The 24600-nt window shown below is 39.8% G+C and overlaps 1 protein-coding gene across 22 annotated transcripts in view; it reads left to right on the plus strand.

Annotated features, from left to right (window-relative positions):
- The window catches only part of rbfox3a (RNA binding fox-1 homolog 3a), a 494366-nt gene that overhangs the window by 289828 nt on the left and 179938 nt on the right, over positions 1–24600 (plus strand). The window contains exon 2 of one of the 22 annotated variants that reach the window (XM_089122264.1): positions 8419–8483. The exons of the other annotated variants lie outside the window; for them this stretch is intronic. Within the exon in view, the coding sequence (XP_088978390.1) occupies positions 8459–8483 (25 nt within the window). The 5' untranslated portion in view covers positions 8419–8458. The remainder of the gene's footprint in view (positions 1–8418; positions 8484–24600) is intronic. 22 annotated transcript variants of the gene reach the window in all.

Here is a 24600-nt window from a genome sequence, read left to right on the forward strand (position 1 = left end):
CATGAGAGTGAGAGGCGATTTCAGTAAAATATTGATCTTGGTTAATTAGATTGCTATCTAGTCCTCAGGGTTTTGATTCTGAGTCACAAGCTGAAGACAAAGCCTTAAAAATGAATTTAAATTAAAGAAATTCAATATTTCAGCACAGAGCGTGATTATATTTTGTCCCCTTATGAACAGAGTGTGGTTTTAGATTTGACGTAGTTAGATCTCACTTGCTCTGAAGCCTTTTTCTCATCCATTTTTTACTCATTGTAATCTTTCCATTTATTTTTCAGACCATAATGTGTTTTAGGTCAGTCTGCACTAATTAGATTTGTATTTTTTTTTTAGCTTGAATTTGACAGCAGAAGCCACATTACACAGACGACATTAAAACCCCTACTACTCGTGGCCACCCTGCTAACTTTATTATTACAAATGTTATGAAGATGTACAGCAGAATCGTTGTGCAGCTATGACAGCTGTCATTACTACTATGTATAGTAGTTTGTTCCTGAAACTTTAGTGGTCTTTTCCCCACACGCATCAGTGTCTGTCTGACAAACAGCTCCTGCTCTCTTTGCTGACTGACTGACTGAATGAGCCCTTCAGCGATTTCCCTTGTTCTCCTTCAGATGTTAATTAAACTCTTTCATTATATTCTAGCTGTAAGAGTTCACCGTTTTGATTAGCCCACATGATACTATTTTTTTTTTTTGAGCCTAACTCCGAAAAATTAAGCTCCTCATTCATAGTGGCCTTGCTTTAAGCTAACCATTGCTATTCTAAAAGTAATATTTTCAAAGCCTTTTGAAGGTTATGACTGGCTAATGGCTTCAAGGTTTATTTTTTATTTATTTTTTTTATTGGTGCCAGGTTCTAGGATTTCAAAATCAGGGGGGATCAGCCACCCACTGAAGATTAAAATATATAATAATAATATTTTTTGTATGCTAGGGTAAGCATGAAACATACAGTAGGTTCTACACTACCTATCAAGTCAATCCATGAATATTGATTTCATTTCAAATCATTTTAAATACCCAGCTAATTTTCGTTAATACTATAGACAACTCTTAATTGACTGGATTGGCAATGTTTAATCAGTCCCATATTAAATCATGCCCTTTCCGTTTTCTAAAAAAATAACAGCACGTGAATTTATAACTCAAAGTTGCATCAAAACCACAAATGACTTTATTCTAATGCTAATAAATGTATGTCACGATCAGCAACTGGGTTATTATTTAGTAGAACGAATTAACTCTACATGATGTTTTTCTGTCTCTGCCATTACCTCTTATAAACGGTTTAAATGCAGAGATGCATTGGTATGCATTGGATGCATTGGTAACCATTGGTATCACTATGGTATTTGGTATGGGGGCCCAGCCAGATGGTTTGTACCCAGGGCCCAAAATTTGGTGCTATGCCCCTGTTAATCAGTATAACATGTAATTAATTTGATTCATTGAATTGACAGTCCTATTTATTTATTTATTTATTTTCAGGGCTCAGAGTCAATAACACAGCATGAAAATCCTTGTGTATGTCTTGTATCATTCTTGTGTTGTATCAGCCTTGTGCTTCAGTTTTTGGATCAATAGTGTAAGATCTTAACCAATGAGCCAACCATATTGACTCTAATCATGGTGACAAACCTCCCTCTTGATGACATTACATTGTTATTGTGATTGAGAAACGTCAAAAGCTCAGACATTATCTATTCAGGACGCCGCTCTCCTCAACGGCCTGACCAGACAATAATCACAATAGTGATCTTTCTGCTTTTCACTTTAAAGCAAAAGTGCAATGAAGCCTTCCCATGATTACGTGTCAGCCTTCTCAAGAATAACATGCTCGTTAATCGACTCATCACTTAATGAATGAGGGCCATTAATTGATTAGCAGCGATGCTGATTCGCACTCTCAGCCGGGGCTTATTGCTTCTCTTTCTGTAAGATGAAGTAGCTCCGAGGGGCGTCCGTTGAAACCACTGTGTTGCTTCGCTTGGTGCAGCGCGCTATCGATTTGACGTCCCTCCCTCTTCCTCTCCACCCGTTCAGAGGGGGATCTGAAAAGCTGCTGAAACGCCGCTTTCCTCAATCCCAGAGGTCCCTTGGACCAAAATCTATTAAAGGAAATAAATAAACACATTCATTAATAGAGGCTTGTTGCTTTTTTTAGCCCTTCTCTGTAGGTGGGAAGTTGGGACTAAAAGACGCAGAGGTCTTGAGAGGTTGAGGTGGGTTAGATTCTCCAGCGGCCTTTCTTATTAACACACACGGCTCTTATCGGAAATCTAAGGTTACACTTGCTCGGGTGTGCCAACAGCATTGCCCGGGTGCTTGAGTCACTTTTGCCAAACAAATGAGCTAACTGGGATCAAGTTATCATGCTCTGCTCTCTTACCTTTTAGAAGTAGGACTCATAAAGTCATTTATATTCGCCGCTATCCAATAAGACGCTGACATCCTGCGTGGCTCAGAGAAAGAGTAGTGGTCTATTCTTCGCCTCTTTCCCATTTTTTTTTCTCTCTCCCTCCTAAGGTGTGCAGCTAGAGGATTTACAATGGCTGCCATGGCACCTCAGTCTCGTCCATAAACAACCGGCACTCCTGTCTCACGTGCCTCTACATCGTCACGGCAACATCCATCATCACAACTCTTAAGACAGTCATCCTCTTTCATAAGGAGGCTTCCTCCAGAGCCCCCTCAGACAGCTGGAGTAAATCACACTAGAGAGAGAGGAAGAGGAAGAGAATGGAAATAGCGACTGTGCTCATGTAGCCCATAGCATTGATATACAGTGTATCAATAGAATTTTTACATTTAGAACCACCCAATGCCTAGGAAATGTGATCAGAAATGCAACACCAAGGTTACGTTTAGACCATAGACTGTGAAAAAAAGATGGACGGCACACCTTCACTCTCTTCCATTGTAGAAAAATAAGGCTCCCAATATGGCGATGATTAAGTAGATTCTGAGCCCGATTCTCAACAGTAGTGAGTGTGAAGTGGAGCCATAGTATCGAGAATCAATCGCAAGCTCATTATGTCGTGTGAAATAAACAGTTATGGAAATGTAGGAAATTAAAGGTAAAGCTCCAATCTCCTCCCAAAGTCTGTAGGTGCCTCAGTGACTACTACGCTTAGAGAACCAGCTGTCAATCATGAAGCCACACCGCCGTTTATTTGGCACACCGCCGCATCAAATAACTAACTTTAAAAAATGAACACATTGACTTACATCAGAATGGAACTTATATCAGAGTGATAAAGGAGCCATATGTAAGATTGTGGCCAAAACTTGTTCTGCAATCACTTCCCCCTCCTACCTGACTCGAGGTTGCCAGATAGGCTGCAAGATCCAGCGCATTTTGTAATCCGACACGTTTGTAGCTGTAGTTGTGGTAACTAGAGCAGAGCTGGCAACCCGGATGCTGCAACACTACTGACTTTGTGATTGGTAGATCGGTGGAGGGTGGAGCATCAGACCAAAACACAACATGACAACATCAACATCAGTTGAGGGCTGCAACTTCACTTTTCAAATGACAATATCCTGGCTTGGACTACTGTTTTCAGTGGTATAAGTATTTGAAATGAACATGATTTCTTAATGTCTAGTGCCATTTTAGGATTTTTTGAAATAAATGTCTCACATACAGCTCCTTTAAAATGACAGAAACCATATTTGTAACAAAAAAGTGTAATTTGATTGTTTAGTTTGTCTCACGTCCCATTGGATTACACAGAGAGGGTGGGGTTTATTGATCTCCTGACGACCCGAAGTATGAATCTTGAATTATGGGTGACGCTTCCGGTTTGGAGAACATCCATTCAAAAAGACTGGAACATATCGTTTCAAAATATAAGCTTGCACTACAATTAATCATTATTCATCGGTTTGACTGAATGAGCTGTAAATTATCCTTCATGCTCCATTTTCTATTCTATTATATCTGCCAAGAGCTCTTTTCCATCTTTCCTTCATTAATTTCTTTCTTCCCCTTTGTATTCTGTTGTAACAGTATATAAAAAGGACAACATATACTGTGCATTCATGGTCGAATCTCCCTGTTTATTTATTTTTACAATATGTTCCATTAATAATTCACTGGAATGCAGAAAGAATCTCTCTTTTTCTCCCTAAATTCTCAATCTCTTTCTAAGTTTATTTTCACGCAGAGGTTTTAATGTAGCCTTATTGTCTCCTCTTTCACTTCTAATATCTATTATCAATGTTAACTGGAAAGCAAGTAAACATTGTCTGTCGAAATAACGTACTTTGAAATATTATTGCACAATGCTAAAGTTAATAAAAAATCTTGATTAAGGCAATGTATGTTGCATAATACAGATATTACCATAGTGTATATTTAACCTGTCAGTAATATTGCTGCAGAAAGAATTGCGCTTTTGTGGTTATTCGTTCTATGTTGAATGTGTTTTGTTGATGCTTTATTACACTTTTAAATGTCCTTTTAATGTTCGATGGTTGAATGGTAAGTAAAATAGTGTTATCTGTTTTTTTAAAAAAAAGCGTATTGTGTATAGCAATCTGGTTGTTTAAAATTGCACCCATAATTCGCGCAAAGCATCATGGGACGACGTATAGGAAAAGGTTGGATACCGCATCCAGCCACCTGGGGGGCGATCGAAACGTTTTCTTTTCTCTTTTCAGGACTTAAGCGTACTCTTGGTTTATACAGATGTTTTCTAACTGGATCTAAACCGCATTTACTGTATATTGCATGAGGTTTGAAATCAGGTTAATGAGTGTAATACACAAAGTGCACTGTGGCAGTGGAACCCCATCAGATCTGGAAGTCTCCCTTTTGGATGCACTGAACGTAAACAATGCCACTGAACTGAACGGACTCGCAAAATTGGCTGATTATTTCTGCTGAAAAATTGACAAGTTTTGGTCTGTACTAATCGGTAGCATCGGGGGAAAAAAAACATTTGAAGTTCTATAGACTGCCAAAAGTTAAAGAATAGAGTGCAATAAAACTGATGAAAGAAGGCATTTGTGGTTGAGAGAGGCACAGCATCAGCCACACGTGTAAATGAAGCGTTGACTATGGCTAAAATGGTGATGTAGTTAACTATGGCTTCACACTGTCAGTCCAAATCCGATTATCTCTGTATCCGATTGGAATCTGATCTAAAATGATGTCCACACTGTGTATCGCAACTGTTCAGATCCGATTTGTGTGTCCATGCAGCTCTTGGGCAATATGGCACTGACATTGTTTTGACGGAGGGGTTTGCCTTTGCAGTAGAGATGTTCTCCTATTTAAATTTTACAACATGGAAATGTGTAGCTGATCTTTCAGACTGAAGCCGATGTCCTGATATGTGAATAGGATTTCAAACCACATATGGATGTAGCTTGAAACGGATTTCATGTGCTTTTTTGGACTGACCATCTGAACGTGTGTTAGAAATAGAAGGAAGAATTGCTGTATGGGCTAGATCTTTCAGACCATATTAACTTTAGTTTGTCAAAATTGTCCACTCTCTCCTGCTTACTAAGTCCTTGTCTATATGATTTTGCACCTACCACGTGTTTTTTCCGTGTGTTTTGCCTCCATAATGGCCGTGCGTCGGGGTTACCGCCCAGAACGTGACATTGGTGAAAACCCTCTATACTGTATGTGATACCATGACTTTAACAAAATAAACTCATTTTTTTCTTCATTGTATATAACCTAAATCTGTTAGCTTTTGTAGTCTGAACAGCAAAAAAAAAAAAAAAAAACATTCTATTTTGTTGCAAACTGAATCCAACCAAACCCATAAGTGGTTTGTAATCAGATTAAAGTCTGAAATGCACTTCAGTCTGAAGTTATATACAGGAATGTGCAAATATAGTACTTCCTCTAATGCATGTGCTGTTGAATTGAGTACTATAGTGACATTTTTATGCATATAGTATAAAAAAAATGCTGAAAAAATTTTGTTTTCCAGTTTTCTGTCTTTACACAATGACAGTTACTTTCTGTGTCATGATGTACTGTAGATATGCTGAATAGTGATGACACTTTCTGAACAAACTGATCTGATTTCATCACTCACAAAAGCGTGTCTACAGTAAGACCCCGTTTACACCTGGTATTAAAATGCGATCTGTATCCAGATAAGTTATCCGGATAATAAGTACTGATTCCATTTACACCTGGCCACATAAATGTGTTTTTGCAAAACGGATATAAATCCGATCTTCACCTCCTGCGTTATATGCAGATTTATTGGATTGCACGCCACCAAAAGCAACAGATCTGAGCGGCATTTTATTGATCATCAGCTAATTTCCAAATCAGAGACATCAATAAGAGAGAGTGGCAACAGGCCTGGTAAGATAATTTCGTTTCTTTACTTGAAGATGTGTTAACTGCGTCTGTGACTTACTTTCACTTTTATTTGTGATGTTTGCACGTTGAATAGACGCTCATCTGCTCATCTGCGGTGATGCGTGTCGCATCTGACTAGGCTATAACATGACATATAGCCTATATAACACGCTCTCACTCGTTTATTTTTTAGCATTTTTGGGAGGAGTAAAATATACATATGTGGTTTCAACAACCAGATTGCGTTTACACCTAGTAAAGATCCGGACACAATGCGAGCCAGACTACCTCCAGATGTGGTCAGGCAGATCCGATCACGATCCGATCACAACGCGTTTACACCTTGCATTAACATGCGTTTTTTATTATCCGGATAACTTATCTGGATACAGATCGCATTTTAATACCAGGTGTAAACGGGGTCTAAGTCCTAGGACCAGATACAAAAACAAAACAAAAAACTAACAAACAAATCAACTGTACAGTGTGAAGATCTTGAGCCACACCGCACACCTCTGCCATTCTGTAGACTAGAGGGACTAGAAATAAGTCATGACAGAATATCCACCACTACAAAGCTTCATCCAGTATACAGTTTGTCTGCAGGTGTAGCTAGCATAACAACATGCATTCCCACACATCTTAATCAAAACAGTGCTGTGCTTGCAGAGGCCACATGGGAAGTTGCTATAGTGTGCATGTCTGGTTTTATGGCCGCATGGATGTTTGCTGTCGGGAAGAGAGGAGGATATATCTGCTGTGTGGGACAGGAATCTGTTCTCCAGCTCAGGCCATCAGGACTGCTGCAGCTCTGGCGAGTCTATTGGACATAAAATGATGATTAAAGGGTCCTGCCCTTTAAATAGACAATCCTGTTGACCCAATTTAGAGGCAAAATCAATGCGCCACTCGGCAGATTAATTGAGACGCGTCTGATTGATTTTTTATTTTTTTTTTATTTATTTAAGAAAGCTCGACAAACTGCAATGCTGCAGGGCTGCAACGGCAGAACGGAACAGCTGCCCAAAGTTGAGGTGAAGTGAAAACTTCCCTCTTGTTCTTTATGTAATGTTTGCCCCAGAGGCCTTCTCCTGTGCTGGCAATAACAAGAAGAAATGAGAAAAGCCGGATAGTACACGTGTGTACGGTCATATATATGCGTTTATATACAGTAGCTGCCCTGTGGCACTGACTGTAAAATTTGATTTCTTGAGTGGTTCTGTAGGTTCATTTAGATAAAATTAGGTCTGCATGATGAAGAAACAAAAATTGAAAGCTGGTCTTGTTTGGAAGTTTTTGAAAAGGGTGACAGACTCTGAAGGTAATTAAAAGGACGGATGCACAGACAGAGAGGTGTGAGCCGTGCGTCAACGTTAAGGATGTTTGTGTCTCTGTGTCCCTGGAGTCTAGTCCAACCCGCTCCCCAAGGTTCACTCAACACATTTGAGACCCTCTCTTCCACAGACTGAATCCAGTTAAATGGCTCATCAATAAGAGCATCCGTTTCACCTTTGGAATCAATCAATCGCTTGGTTTACAGCTTCCCTGATGTGAGGTTTGTCTGAGTGCCGTCAACCTCAAACATGGTACAGGTGATCAGAGATCTTATTACACACCAAAGTCTCGTGCGCACTTTCATCAGTCCGAGTGTGGGTACACAGAGGTGTCTTTTATCACGACGGAGGAATCCGATCTTATCATTCAGCGTGGAAGGATCCCATTACTAACAATCGCACACGCTGCACGGGGCTGAATGATTTGAATAGGGCAATATAATGAACAAATAATTCACTTTAATAGTGACGATCCTTCCACTAGTGTGGCGCGACACGTCCGTCATTATTTTGCGGGGTTGACGGGCAGTTTGTCTCGATCCCCCTCGGGCACCGAGGACTAGCGGGGAGCGTCTAATAAAGAAGAACATCATAACGTTGTACTAATGTTTAATTATGGCTTTGTGGTCCAAGGACAAAGTGGAGGAAAGTGCACGAATTGCAGGAAGATGATTCGTAACTGTACAGCACTGATCATTTATTTTTATTAGCGGTGGTCATTCTTTTTTTTTCGGTTCCTCAGGTTCCCCTTCAGACTTTTCCTCCTCCCTTGTGCCTCCAGCATGGCCCGAGCTCTCATCTTTAAAGGTAATGGTACACCGCTGAGTGACAGTTCATGGCCCCAAAGCCATACAGTTTTAATTAAGAACATGTCCCTTGTTGGCCCCTGGTCCTGGAGCAGGTAAAGCCAGCTCAAGCCCAGCTCGGACCCCGTGGAGGGCGGGACGCGATGACAGTCCTGGCCCGATTAAAAGTCACAAGGTTGAAAGTTGCGCCACTTGTGGCGTATTTCGTTTCTTTCTTTTTGTGTGTGTGTGTGTGTGTGTGTTTGGCTTCTCCTTGGTGGAAGGTCAGTGAGAAGAAAAGTTCTAGAGAAAGTTAAGCACAAACTTGTGCTGCAATATCTAGTTATATGAAGTAACCAGGTTAGTTTCAAAGCTATTTTTTATTTTTTTTTTGTCTAAAATAGCTGTGAAATTTGTACTCATCAGCATTTTTTAGATAAGGTAATGTGTTGTGTTTTATAGAGACGCTGACTAAACAAAGTCACCCCTTTTGGGAGCTGCAGCTTTAGTCTCATTTACATCTAAAACAGTGGAGGGAACTTCTAAACGAATGTTTTGTTGATGTGTTTATAAGCCAAGGAGGTGTGTTGCACACACACAAAAAAAAGAAGCGCATCAAAAAAAAAGAAACAATTCCATATTTACCAGCGCATTAGAAGCAGTTTGTTTGGCTGCGGGGCACAACATGTTGGGTCGCCACATCACAGGAATTCCCTCTTGGGATTTGAACAAGTGCTTGTCTGGTGAGGTTTGCTGTTTCCTAATCACCTGGACTGGAACGCCGGCCTGTTTGTGTGGGTGTTTATATCTGCGTGTGTGTTTTTGGAGGTTTAGCTGAGGCTCAGGAGTTAATGAGGGCTGTTCAAGATGCGTGTGTCCGGCAAGGGGCAGGTAGTACGGTGTCAGCGTTTCAGGCCAGGCTGGCCGGGGGGCGGCTCGCAGGTGGGCTGTGTGCGGCAGCCGCTCTGATTTATGGAGGTGTCAGCTCGTCTGGCCGTGGGTTGAACCCACAAATCTCAGCACCTTTAAATCATTCCTCTCCGGAGCGTGCGTGCGTGCGAGCGAGCGAGGGGTGGGGGGGTTCGGACGGGTGAGGTTGGGTGGAGACGGTCTCAACTGCTGATCTCTATCGAACGGCGAGGGTAGCGTACATAAATTCGTGTAAGCGCACAGATGTGCGCGCACACACACGCATAACAAACCCGAGCGCATATGCTGATCTAGACAACAACGCCCCTCTTTATCAATCCGTCGCTCAGTGTCTCTCTCGTTGCAGAGTAGATGTTATGCATCACTCACTGTCCAGGAGTCCCGAACAGCCCACCTTTCCCACTGATATCTCCACCCCGACTTTGATGGAGGAGATTTTTGTAAATCGGCAAATCTATGAAGAGATGCATTAGGTTTTGAAAATGTAGATCGCTCATATCGTCGGCAATTGATTCCTCTCGGAGCGTCTTATTCGCGGATAAATAACTGTTGGATTGATGCGCAGACAGATCTGAGAATGGATTACATGCGACTGTGTCAAACTCCTGATTAGATTCTCAACCATTGATGCATTTATCTTTTTAGTTTCATGTTGTTGGGTTTTATTGCATTAAAACACTAGGTTCATGTAATGAGCATAGTTATTATTGTTTGTCTTGGAAATGATTTTTCAGTAGAATATTGAAATTGATGATGCTGAAAACTTTTGATTAATGATTGATTGGAAACCTCCTGTGGGCCCAAAATTATTTGGAAACTTAACACTGTATTTTACTTTTTTTTAACACAATTATTCTGGGGTTTAGATTTTATTAGTATTATTCATATATCATTAATGTGTGTTATCTTATGCTCACCAAGGCTGCATTCATTTGATCAGCAAAAACAGTAATATTGTGAGAGAAATTAAAATAACTGTTTCCAATTTAATATATTTAATTAAATTCCTGTGATGGCAGGAATAAAGCTCATTTCCAGCATCATTACTCCAACAGTGTCACGTGATACTTCAGAAATCATTCTAATATGCTGATTTGGTGTTAAAAATAAATAAATAAATAAATATAAAATTCTTCTCATTATTGAAAAAAAACAGCTGTGCTGTTTAATATTTTTGTGAAAACTGTAGAATTATTTCTTTAAAAAATTATATATGTTTATATGTGTTTTAAGCATCAAAATACTTTTTAGGGCATGTATCCATGCAGATCATTTTCAAAAATGAAAATTAATATGAAATGAAAGTATACACATCTGATGTGTAGATATCTCTTTAACCAACAAGGCATATTATTAGGAGGGCATTCATAACATGCTATCATTATAATACAACTGTCTCTCGGGCATGTAATACCAAAATAACATCTCCCAGGGGAAGTGTGGAGTTATGAGTCTGCATCTTATGTTAGTTGAGGTTTCTAGGAGATAGCAGACGTTTATAGTGCTCTCCGCTTCCTGGCGAGAGGTTGTAAAATGTGACCTTTTTTGCATAAACAACAGGAGTAAAGTTCATGGTTTTACATGGTCAGATGAGATATAAAATATTACATGTATGCAATGTTTGTTAGTGTTACATATTCATGTCCTCACAATATCTTTTGTTGGTGTGAAATCGATACATGGCTTGATCGGTGCAGCATGACGCTTCTTTATGCTATCTTATCTATACATGCAAACGATGATAAATCTGCTTAGGGTTTTCCAATGCTCATGGGCGAGTGTACATCCATGTGAGTTCATGTATTATTCATGCACCGTATAATACATGTGTGCAGGTTAAAAAAAGTAAGGCCTGCTTTAAAAACATCCTTGATTTCACTGATGGAAGCAGACGGCAACAGACACGTTTGCTGCGCTCCTCACTTTCTATGTTTGGCTTGTAATTTAATTGAAGCTGATTAAACTTACAAATTTAGTCAGAGCACAGCATGCTAATGTAATGAAATCCTTTCCTGCTCAAAAAATGTGTTAGCTCAACAGGTATGAGATCAAGTACAGGAATCCCCACGGTGACCCTCAGGAATACACGCGCCGCCTATGCCACACGTCCCTCAGAAATATGCCATCAGACTAAAAATTGCACACTTTAACAAAATGTCCCAACGTTATATAACCTTTTGATTTGCTGGCTAGTTTGGTCCCGCTGTTGTTAATACATATATCATTTCTAGCAACAATTTCTGGTAATTTTATTGGCTATGATATACAGTGTTATACATATTAAAAACTAATATAATACCAAGTGAACACTATGTATTTGTTAAAAAGTATAGCTGTCACATGTTTTATATGTTAGGATGCAATTCATAAATTACATTGAAAACAATGGTTTGTTATTTTTTAACCTTTTTTAAAACTGGTCATTAATAATCTATAAAATATATATATATATTTTGTTAATACAATTATGTTGATGCTATTTTTAACTTCTGATTGTTTTTCATATTTTTAAATGAATGTATTATTTTTGAGTCATTGTCAAATTCACTTTCCCTAATTTACACATTTTTGTACTTATTGCTCATTGAGTTTATGAGATGAACCCACATTTCCCGTGTGACAACTAGCCCCGGTATCACCCAACATGGCAATTAATTGGCTATACAACATGCACTCTTGCCTTTCTATTGCTCTCCTCATTTGTACATCGGTTCTGATGAAAGCGTCTGCTAATGATTAAACTGCACTATCATTGGATATAATGCTTAGATTAAAAGCACTCTATTGCATTATACAATAATAACAAATGTACAGTATAATAAAACTTTGTTGGGTGATGACTTCCTAATGAAAGTTATTATAAAGTGTCATCTTTTTCCTGCATGTCCATGGCCGATTTTTTTTTTTTTTTTTTTTTTTTACATTTTTCTTAAAAAATATAATTTTTTAAACTCACATTTATTTGTATAGCGTTTTTCACAATACACATTGTTTCAAAGCAGTTGTCGACATTACAATTTAGAGTGATCTGTTATCAGAGGTTACTGTCTTAATTATGTATTTCAGAAATCTACACATACAAATCAAAGTTGTAAAAATGGTTCTGATGTATGCAAAACTACACTCAAAGAAAATCCAGAGTAGAACGACTTCTGACATAAATTGCTTGTTCTCAAAATATAAAGAATAATTGTAAAACAGCTTAACTGCATTAAGCTGTGCTAATTTACATGAGTCTTTTAGGCTCCACAACAGTTTAAGAAAACAAAAAGCCTGATGCAGCACCCGTGACTAGTTCTGTTTCCATTAAAGAATTAGATGATTAAATTGGATTGAATAAGATTAACACAAAATGAAACGCATAATCAGTGCTCTGATTTGACATGTCCCCTTTTTAAATACACAAACGCCAGACTAATTCAACACTGATAAATAATTGTGGTCTTGCTTGATTGCTTAATTGGCTATTTTGTACAGTGCATGGCACTTTAAATCAATGTGCATCACATCCATTAATTATTGCTAGACAATAATGCTTCCATTCAGGGATGGACTGGGACCAAAAAGTGGCCCTAGACTTTCTGGCCCACAGCAGCCCACCACATCCCACATCATAACACATTGGCCCATTAAGTGCAGGAAATTGTTTTAACACCCACATAAAAATATAACACAATACAACAATAAATGCTATTTAAACATTTATTTGAAGTATCACAACATATATTATGTCATATTTGTAAAAGCAAAGGAAAACAAACAGAAGGACATTAAGACACACAGCATTAATAATATAAGACTGCATATCAGCTAGTCGGGGAGCTAGAGCCGTCAGAGCTTGCTGAACTGCTACTCTTCACGCCAAATGTGTAATCTGTTCATTTGAATTAGATCTACCTTTTTTTAACACGTAACTTTTCAGCGCCAGCTTTTCTTTTGTTCCTCTTTTCATCCATGGACAATTGTTTGTAATTATCTGCTCAGAGAAGTTCGATGCAAAGGATCAATCTCTTTCTCTCTGCAAATTAAGCCTGGAACACACCAAGTCGGCCGTTGTGTTCTGCAATCTGCACAGTCGGCTTTTTTCCGGCCGATTCGACATGTTGCGAATAAAGGAACTCTCATGGCGCTGACATCTTGGAACTTGAGTCTGCGCAGAAGCGTTTTCGGGACCAGACATGCGCAGTAGTGAGCAGGAAGTAAAGTCAAGGCCCCGCCCTCACTCTTGGTGTTTACAAGTGCAGCTTTTTTTCCCGCACCACGAGGCAACAAGACAGTCAGCTTTCATCTGCGCTAGTTCATCAGCGTTGACTTGATGTGTTTCCAGGACGTGAAATTAACAGGAAGGGATGGCAACACACTCACATGCACACAAAACACACTCCTTGTCGGCCGTGCCCGTGCGATTGATTCCCTTATCTATTTGCGTAGAAAAGAAATGTAATATTACGATTTCCGTAATTTATATATATATATATATATATATATATATATATATTGGTGTACCGGGCCGGCCCACATTGGCCAGCGACCCACCGGGACCATCCCGCCCCTGCTTCCATTGAATATTGGTTGGTGCTTCTGGCTAGAAAGATCACTTATACCTTCAGATGAAATCTAGTTGGATGTGATTGGGGGGTTTAATTTGATGTCCAAGATCTCAACCAGGTGAAACGAGAATGATTGTGGGGTTCGATTATTTGTAATTCACTTTAGATGCAATTAAATCCTGTTAGAGCAAATCTTGTTAAAGTAACAAACAAATATGCCCGCTTAAAAGTTTAAAAGAATATACAGTATACCTTAAGAAAGGCTACTTGTGCCAAAACGCTGTTAGCAAAGCTTTGTGAGCGTTTGCTTAAACTTTAAAGTCATTGCTTAAAAGTTTAAACATTTAAGTTTCACATTTTTGTCTCAAGCTAAATTTTTTTCACAGTAAACACCATATTTTAATACACCTCAAATGTCAGTCTGTATGATTATACAGTGTTACAGGAGGTCATCTGCAATAAGTTTCAGTAAGGGTGAGTAAGGCCCATCTAATTCAGATATGCATTTATGAACATCACTTCACTGATACAAAGTCTGTGGTGGCTACCTCCGAATTTGAATAGATATTACCAACGCATTCTCACCCCAAGGCGTCACCTTTGACCATGCTTCAATATTTGACGTTTTAGGCGCCCTTTAGCGTCACTTGCATGACGCGATCCTACGGCGTCATCTAACTGACGCTAAAGGAAAGCGTCAGTTAGAGGACGCGGTTAGGTTTAGGTGTGGGGTGGGGGTAGGGTACACGCGATCCTAGGGCGTCATCTAACTGACGCTAAAGGGCGCCTAAAGCGTCAGATATTGAAGCATGTCCAAATGCTTCCCAAGGCGTCAGTTAAGTGACGCCTTGGGGGTGAGAATGGGCTGATATTACATATCAAGGCCGTTATTCAAAATTCAAAGGTTTTCTTTTGGAGCCGACGTTGAATCATATAGCATACAGGCAGTAGTGACCAGGATGTGTGAGATTTAACTCATGCAGTGTTGAGTTGAGAATGTGACATGTTGTCACAACTTCGGACAAAGATGCAACTAAACCTGGTGTGTCCCGCAGCCACATAAGGCAGATGTATTTTGCATTAAGGCCCCTGAATGGCTTGACTAAATGGGGCAGCATGCAATTAGTTTCCAAAGTACTTATCTCATTAAAGTAAATGAATTATTGATTTAACGACACTCATGCTTTTAGTGGGTGGCATACTGATATTATGAGCCTTTTCTGTTATTTGAAAAGGCGCTGTCCATCTTTAGCAACGGTACACTTCTTCTTGAGATCTTTGGCTTAGAGGTAATTTATATGGTAAGTGTACGGACAGAAAAGGTAGAAGACATTGTTTATATTTTAAAAAGTGCATTCAAATTAAAATACACAGGACAGACCTTCTTTTATTGAAAAATGTAGTTTAAAACCATTTCATGATCATTTATTTTACTACATTGTATTTTTATGTAGCCTATTCCTATTGAGCATATGCATATTTTTATGCATTCCTGTGGTTTGAAGTCTTGCATATGCACATGGATATTCAATATTAAATATATGAGATATAATTTGATTTGGTTAAAAAAAAAATATAAATCAGTGTTCATAAGTCAGATTTCAGCATTGTTCTCAGATTAGCTGGATTTATCTCCATTTATTAGCCTCAGTATATTTCTAAAATAGCCTACTATTTAATGGGATAGTTTACCCAAAAAATTAAAATTGTCATAATCTACTCTTCATGTCGCTCTAAACTTGTATAACTTGTTTCTTCTATGGAACATAAAAGAAGATATTCTGATAAATGTCTCAAGCAACAATCTTTTTTTTTGTCCGCTGTACTGAAAAAAGTAACATTACAGCAACAAAAGACTTGTTATGTTCAGCAATTTTAACTAGAGCACAGTCGACGGATTCGTTGTTTTTTTTTTTTGTTGTTTTTTTTATAAAGACTGTTAAGCAGAGCGCGCTTTTGCAGGCCATGTCCACTTTTTATAAGTGTTTTTGGCTTGTTGTGTAAGCTTGGTTAATTAGGCGATCGAGTTTGTGGAGTTGTTAAAGTGAGCAGGTGTGGGTTTTCATATTTCGGTAGGGCTATTATTTTCAGCATAAAGAATTTATATTTTGTTATGGGTTTGTTTTTGTTTGCTGATTTTCTAACAAGATCTGGCAACATGAGTAAAGGCTCAAACCACACACTTTCCCCGCGAATTATTGCATCGCACACACAGAAAAGAGAAACATCTCTGATGCATGTTAAAATACGCTATTAACGACTATTTGTTCAGAACAGGATTAAGCACTAAAAGGTGAATTGAGAACCAAATTTACCTGCTGTGTGAACTTGGCCTTTTAGGTTTTTGCCCATACAATGGAAGTCAATGGTAAACGATACTATGCCATAGAAGAAAGACAGGTATATAGGTTTGTAACAACATGAAGGCGAGTAAATGATGACCGAATTTTCATTTTAAGGTTAACTATTTCTTCAAGGCCTTTTTTTCGTGTGTTTTGCTAAAAGACAATCATTACCCGCAATTCCTTAAAATTCATGATATATATTGGATAAAAGAAATTTCTGTTCACAAACAAAATGCACAGATCCCTCTGACGATCAATGAAATCGGAGGGCCTTTGGTGTCCATCATCATCATCTCAGCGACCATTTTATCATCCTCCGAGCTTGAAACCCAAGCTGCGCACCTCTCGGCCTCCCACCCCCTTTCCCGCCTGTCTAGAGCTAAATACATTCTTACACTGCACTTACAGAAGAAGGCTGTCTGCCGTAGCCTCGGGGCTTTTGGAGGTGATTCTAAGTGCTGCAGCAGGAGCAACCATCTACTTCCGCTCCAAATGAGACCTGACACCCGAGCCGAGAGATTGCCTCATGATCCAACGTCCTCACATGCACATTTCTTTCCTCTTCAGCACTTTTCAAATGGCTGGATGACATCGGTAAAAGTGCAGAAATTCTCAGTTCCGACTTCCTATATCCATGTGGAAAGCCACCCAGACTCTATCAAAATAAGCATGGTGTGAAGTCACCTGCTGTTTGTTTTTCGGAGGATGTGCTGCATGTTTTCAGGCTGCAGGTCATGTCTGTGTGTGTGTGTAACCGGTGCCTTAGCATGCTCCCTCTCCTCTTGCACTTGTTTACCACTCTGTGTTTATATGGCCACATCTCTCTCCCCCTTTCACTCTTTCTCTCTCCTCCTGCCTGATTCATTTTCTACCACAGCAATTACTAGGATTGATCCTTTCAGGGTCCACTTCCACTGCTCTCGGTTTTACTGCAGGCCCTTTATTTATTCGTTGTTTCCTGTTGCCTCTCCAGCTAAGATCATCTTGGGTCTGATTGAACATTTGCCCCAAAGTGCTTTTAGTGGAAATGAGTATAACCCCACAGCGGAGCTTGGCCGACGGAGGTGGGGCGTCCAAACGCCGGGCAGGTTTGAGTTATCGCAGGTGGTCGAATGGCACGGGGTGGCATGTGGGATGTTTCCGTGTTGGCGATACATTGATCAGGCTGAAAGTGTTTTAGCTCTGACATCTGGGCTTCCAAATGGCCATTGAGTGAGAATGTCCTCTTTTTGTCTTCGCCCCGAGAGAACTCTATTTGTTCTGCGTAGTTTTCCATCACGGATAAATCTCAGAACATTGTGTGACTAAAGCCCCTCCTGACAAAGGAACTCATCCGGCTCCTGTGGCGGTACTGGGGAGACTGTTTGGGGAATGATACAGGCAGGAGCTCGGAAAAGCATGTTGCGTTCCGTCTTGGTGGGGAAAGCCTCATTTAAGCACCTTTCATCTCCCTCACATACCACTCTCTTTCTTCTCTAGCAATCATCTTGTTAATAACAATATTTATACATTCATACATATCTAATTGCGCTCTCATCGACGGGCGTCTCTTCAGTGGCACGTCAGAAGGGCAGTGTGAACCTTGGGGGTTGTGCAGTGGAATTATATTTAGCGAGATCTGGCTCCCTAGTGGATTAATTAAATGTTGTGAGAGGGGTACAGTGCAGTCTGGGTAAACCGCAGGGCTGTAATTTCTCCTGCCAGCAGTGCCGCTCAGTGGGCAGGTTAAGTCACAGATTAAGGGTTGCATGGCTGGTGCGGAGAGGAGGAGATGCTGGGTGGTGGCTCATTAGGCACGACTCCCACTGTTTGGGGAAATAATGGGAAAAAGGGAAAAGAAAGGGAAGGAAAACAGAAGGAAAACAAACAACCGTTTCCTCCGTCACAGGGCGGCTGGAGTGTTTACCAAGTGCTGGCGAAGAGAAGGGTTTGATTGACATGGCCGGAGAACCTTTGAGAGATGTCAGAGCAGGCACAATTTTAACCAAAAAAGTCCCATTGGTAAAGGGTGGACATGTTTTAAGTGAAGGGGACGTCATCAGATATGTATAGAAACGTTTGTTCAACATTGATCGGTATTTTACACAGGTCCCATTTAAAACTGTAATTCATTCATTATTTCAATGATTAGCATTGATTTGTTGATGTCAGCAAGCAGCATAGGATGAAATATAAGATAATTGAAAAATAAGATAAATTTCACCATCACAAAAAGGTATTAGTTCAAATGTATGTATCATTTCGATTTGCACGTATCTATTAGCCTATTACTATTAATCTCATGTGCATTTAGTGATGCAGAAGTTCCAATTTTCTGTTCTTTTTGCAGTGCTTTTAGCACAAAAGGCACTGTGAATAGAATACTGTTTCTGTATTCTATAAAAGGCAAATATACATTTTTTGTTGATTTATTTGAAACTTAATAGATATCATGTTAAAATATCGAGTATTAATCGAATCGTATCGCGGGGAATTTTGAAGTATTGAAAATAATCGAATCGTTGGATTAAGAAATCGGTATCGAATCGTCATAAAGGCCCCGATTTACACCCCTAACGACTGATCATGCCAAAACGCGCCGAGTCAGAGACAGTTAAATTCAGTCGGGGATCACAGTTTGTGTTTAAAATCTGCTGCAGTCGTTGGAAACAGTCTGTAAGTGTGTTCAGTCTTACAATGTTTCAGCTAGTCGTTAAATGTGTCCTCGGGTTAATAATAGGGCACCTTTATATAGGTTAACATTTAAAGCCAGAAGCCATGTAAATTTGTTTCTACTTTCAGTACATGTTTCAAATGATAAGCCATATTTTGAGGTTGATGTTTTCCTGCAAGTACTGTAATTACCTCAAGGACTTGGCTTTAACTACCTGTCCATCACGGGCCGGCTGTGTGACTCCGCCACAAGTTTTTTTTTTTTCTTTTTCGACTAACCAACTGAAAAAAATGTTGGTCGACTTAGCCTCTTCAAGTCGATTATGATTAGTCAGCGGCAGCCGTAGTTTCCTAAAATTTGTGAGAATACAAGAAATGATAGCACTGAAATTAGCTTTAGAAGAGTCAGACATTTTATTAAAGAGATCCTTTGAAATGTAATTCTAACCATCATCATTTCCATCTCAGCCTTGTTTTAAGTCGAATTAAGATGCGGTGATTTTTTTTTTATTGTTGGACAAAAGAAATGAGAGAGTGAAAAGTATGTTAAGTGTTTTTACAGTCCACAAGTCCACAACACATGTAAACAGGTAACAGTAGAAGCTCGCTGTTGGTGAGGGAGGGAGGTGTTTGTTATTTTCCCATTGTATGTTAATATGTTAGGCATGTAGTGTGTGTGTGTGCACACACCTGGTCTTGACTCCTTCAGTAATTACTAACCAGCAGAGGAGTTTCCCAGCCTAACCTTTGACCTCTCTCCCCAACCGCATGTCCGACTGACCCTCATCTCCAAGAGCTGCCCAAAGACTTCCTCGGCTCTCCTACAGCCAATTAACCTCCCACACACACACACCTCTGAAAAATGATCCGCCTATTCTGTAATTACTCATTGTAGATTACGCATAGATTTTACTCATTCTTCTGTGCCCTACAGCATAAATCCTAAGGGAAAGGGGTCAGTTATTGCTTGTGTCTCAAAGGCGGACTTGGTTAACCCATCCCAGTATCCAGAATGAACAGAAACCAACTACAATGGCACGTTCTCCCTTCACCCGTGAACAATGCCAGTGCCTCATTGCTTTTTGAAAACTCGCACGCTTCATCATTGATTTGAGAGCAATGCATAACCCAAACTTTTAGCCCCTCATTAATGCATGTTAAGTAATTTGCGTGTAAAGATGACTTTGTGGCCTGCTTTTTAGCGTCAGTGGGAGCACGCAGTGACCACGGTTGTCATCTTATTAGGGGCACTGCGGCTAAATGTGATCATTATCTCCAGCGAGAGGGCTGCAAATGAAAGCAATGGAGTGCAGAGATGGGAGGGCCCACTGAACAGCATGTGCTGAATTGTCTTATTTCAATTAATTTCACTGCTAATGTGCTGGATGGCTGTGATTTTTACATAGATGATTTCAATAAGCAGAGCATTGCAGCAGAACGCATCGTTTCCTCGGAAGAGGTCAGCCAAGACAGTGTGACTTCGCCAATACTGCATCCACGGTGCTTTGGCAGCCTTTGCGGTCTCTTAAAGTAACCCATAATCCTTTGAGTGTGCGCGTTTGTGGCCCCCTCAGGCTCCTGTGATCTAGTTGACCACTTGAAGCGAATTGTAAACTGTTTAATTGCCCCATCTAGACCTGTTCGTCTATTTATTGTTTGTACCCTAGAGATATTTGTGCACAAAGTAGCTTCTCCGGACAATTGCACATTTTTGGATGCTAAAGGTGAACCTCTGTAGCATTATTTAAATCCCTCGCAGGCTTTAGCGTTGCTGTATTTAGGCTCCCCATGGATCAGCGCGTCCCTGAGCGCTCTCCCACCGGATTGTCCATTGGCAGGCTCTTCTCTTGTTTCCGTGTCCTGGAGGGATTTCTTTTCTTGAACTGCGTTCGGAAAGTTGCTCTAAGAGAGAAAAGAAACTTTTTTTTTTTTTTTGTGCTCACTCCAAATAATTTCACCACCGCAACTTTGCAGGAGCCGGTCGCAGCACATTTGCATTCTGCTAATGCCACTGGTTTAACATGATCTCCGCTCCTTCCCCTCCCTTCCGCGGCAGTCATGGACCCGACTCCGTGTTCGTAATACTTTGACTCTAAGCATGGTAAATTAATGTTTGCTTTCTGTTCTGCTGACTAGGCAGAATGTGCCCTATGGCACTTCATAATTACTCATAAGCTCGAGATCAAATCAAAATAAATGGCTGGAGTTTCCTAAAGTGAGACCTTGGGAACGCACTTTAGAAGAACAAATTATTCACAATGCAGTCAGAGCATGAAGAGAGGGTCTATATGAAGTATCGTGCTCTTCAGAGGGCTGCGTATTAATCATTTACAAACCCACCTGAAGCTGTGTGGAGAATTGTTTGACGGAGGCCTTGATGACCGTGTGTACTTGTATTGATAAATCCGAATGAGCGTTTCAAAGTCTGGTGTAGAGCGAGCGATGCATTCAAAGACGTTTGATCGGAGCACAATCAAAAACGCTCTTTCGCCTCCTTGTCAACATCATTTTAGCGTAAAGATGGCATCTTGTAATTGCCTTCGAATAAAGATGCCCGCCAACCTCGTGGTTTTTTTTTTTTTAAATAGATCCTGTTAGCGCATCTTTGGTGTATTGTGCATGAACTGCAGCTGGTTGGACGGAGCGCTCGCATGGGTAGAGCCCGTTTTTGCTGAATCATCTGCCTGGCACACGCGGGCTAGCAAACAGAAGAGCAGTCATTAATTTAGCCATTCTTTTCTCTGTTTCATTGCTGCTTCTGCTGAGGATGCACACGCGGACACAAAGGTTTATTCAAATCATTAAAGGCATGCATGCATGCAAAGCTAATCATTTGACCTTTGGTTTTGTGCTCTGCGGAGACAAAGGCTTGCATCTGCAAGCGGCGGAGCGCATTATTTATATCATGTGATTTATGATTAGAGTGTTAATATACAAAACTCAAAAGCAGACAGAGATCAATATGAAACAAATAGCCAATGCCTTAAATTAGCACAGGGCTGCTTTTATTCAAACAGGCTGTTGTGCACCGTTCGGAATTTAATTAAGGTTCCATTGATTAACTGAAATGAATACATTTTTTATGACAGTAATTTTTAGCTCGGAAAAGCAAAGCTTTGTTTTTCATAGATACAATTATTACAATTATTAGAAAATTGTATTTAAAGGGATAGTTCACTTTGAAATTGATTTTTGATATGTTTTAGCTTACCTTAAGTGCATCCAAGATGTAGGTGTCTTTGTTTCAGCGGTATTTTCAATTTTTATATTTTTAGGTCAAACCGTTTGTGTCTATCAGTCATATAATGGAGGTCTATGGGGTCCACCTCAAAGAGCATGCACAGAGAAATCCAAATTAAACATGATTCAATGACTCGGAAATGTAAATACACATTGATGGCCTAAGACACGAAACGAGCGGTTTGTGTGAGAAAATGAACAGTGTTTATTTAACCAAAGCCACAAAGTGCCCGTGCCCTCAGTTTACTTGGACGTGGCTGTGGTTACAAGAGGTAAAAACGATATAAATACTGTTCGTTTTCTCACACAAACCGCTCGTTTCGTGTCTTAGGCCGTCAATGTGTACTTACATTTACGAGTCATCAAATCATGTTTAATTTGGACTTCCCTGTGCATGCTCTTTGAGGTGGACCCCATAAACCTCCATTATATGGCTGATAGACACAAACGGTTTGACCTAAAAATGGTGGAAACAAAGACACCTACATCTTGGATGCCCTTGAGGTAAGCTAAAACATATCAGAAATAAATTTCAAAGTGAACTATCGCTTAAAATGTATTATATTTAATATTTGTGTAATTATTTTATAATTATTATTCAGTTATACTTTAAAATATTGTATCTCTTTATCTGTTGTGATATAATTATAATTATTATAAATATTATCATACACATATACAAATATATTTGTTTTATTTAACATTTTATTTACTAAAATTAAAAAAAAAATGTGTGTGAATTAAAAAGTAAATTAAAAAGTGTTAAAAATAAATATTTTTTTATTGGTATAACTACTAAAAGTTTCACTTTTAACTAGGATGGATGATGGATGGATTCAATATAAAAAAAATTAGATTAAACATGAATATAAAAATAATAATAATTATATTTTACGTTTATTTTATAAGGCATTTATTAATCAAATATTCATATAACTTAGATTACCAATGCAGCTTTGTAAACCCTGAATTCTGCTACTTTAGGTAACCGTTTGTGTAAGATCCGCCTTGCCTTCACACGGAGAGCATTTTAAGCTTGTGATTCTGTCACAGCATCCACATGCAGTCCTACAGAAGCAGGTGCAAGTCCGGTGTGACTCGAGACAGCCGTTATACGTCTGGGATGTGTGGACTGATGGTGATCAATTAGTGTAATAAACCACTGATCAGAGAGCTGGTCTTCAGTGTGACAGAGTAATCTGGTTTCTAATCCAGGCCTGGACTTCAGGGACACGGCGCGATGGAGAAAGACGCTCCCGGTCCCTCTATTATACATCAGTAACATGCGAGGCAGCGATCGATGATGCTGTTCATGACCGTAGTGTGGAACTCTGCACAACATCTCGCTCTTGATCCCATCAGTGGCAGTCGTTTACTTATTCATCGGTTCAATCATTTATTAGTTCGGGGATTTATCTGATGAAAGTGTGTCACACTTAGAGACTCGTAAATGTACGGCGTGATTCACATTACGGTGACGTGTCGTACCCGGTGGACTCGAGATGCAGGTGAAGTTTACAGGTGGCAGGCCTGATATGTTGGCCCTAGGCAGTGTGGGGGGCAAAGGGGGTATTGAACTGTTCGGAGTTTGGAGTGCTAGTCTCCCCTCCCCTCACTCTCTCGCTCTCTCTCTCTCCCCGTTTCTATCCAGTCACTTGATTTCTTCTGCTGCTGTCTGTGCACTCATGCAGAATTAGCTTATTTGTCAGCGGGTTGCGCCTCAGAGCCCCGGTGCACATCTCCAAATCCATTTCCAGAAGCGAAGCACAAAGGACGTTGTCCTTATGTCATGACGACAAATTTGCTGAGCATCCTCGATCCAAATGCAATGCAGGAAAATGGTCCCATCGCTCCTGCGGGAGTCTATGGAGCACTAATGAATGGGCTTCTGGCTGCGAGGAGTTCTCATTGCACCTTTTTTTTTATTATTATGATTATTACTATTGAATGTAAGCTACATTTTTCCCTTCTTCCTCTGAACCCAAGGTGCTCTGTAAACATGACTCATACACTCGGCTCCTGCATGAGAGAGATGATTTCTCTTACAAATGTATATATCTGGAGAACTACTTTTCCTTGTGTGAAGTAACACACTTTTCTGGCTCTGATTTTGACCAGAGGCGCTTCTCAAAAATGCTAACTTTAGTAAGTCGAATTTCCCCGTTCTCAGGGGCCGATCGCACGGCACTGGATTCAATACTGGATTCAAAAACAGCGAGATGCACTGCAGCAGAAAGGAACAAAGCGCATAGGGTCTTGAGAAACTTTTTTTAGCTTGGAATTGAAGCGCTCTGGTGCAAAACCAGTTTGTTTGTTATTTATTTTATTTTTTTTTGCATTGACTGGTTTTTCTCTTTTGAAAAATAGATCCTTTTAATGTAGTCTTTACTTAATCAAAATCAAACTCATTATTTTTTACTTA

The sequence above is a fragment of the Pimephales promelas genome, chromosome 17 (assembly GCF_988280905.1).
Source record: "Pimephales promelas chromosome 17, fPimPro1.hap1.1, whole genome shotgun sequence".
NCBI classification, from domain to species: Eukaryota; Metazoa; Chordata; class Actinopteri; order Cypriniformes; family Leuciscidae; genus Pimephales; species Pimephales promelas.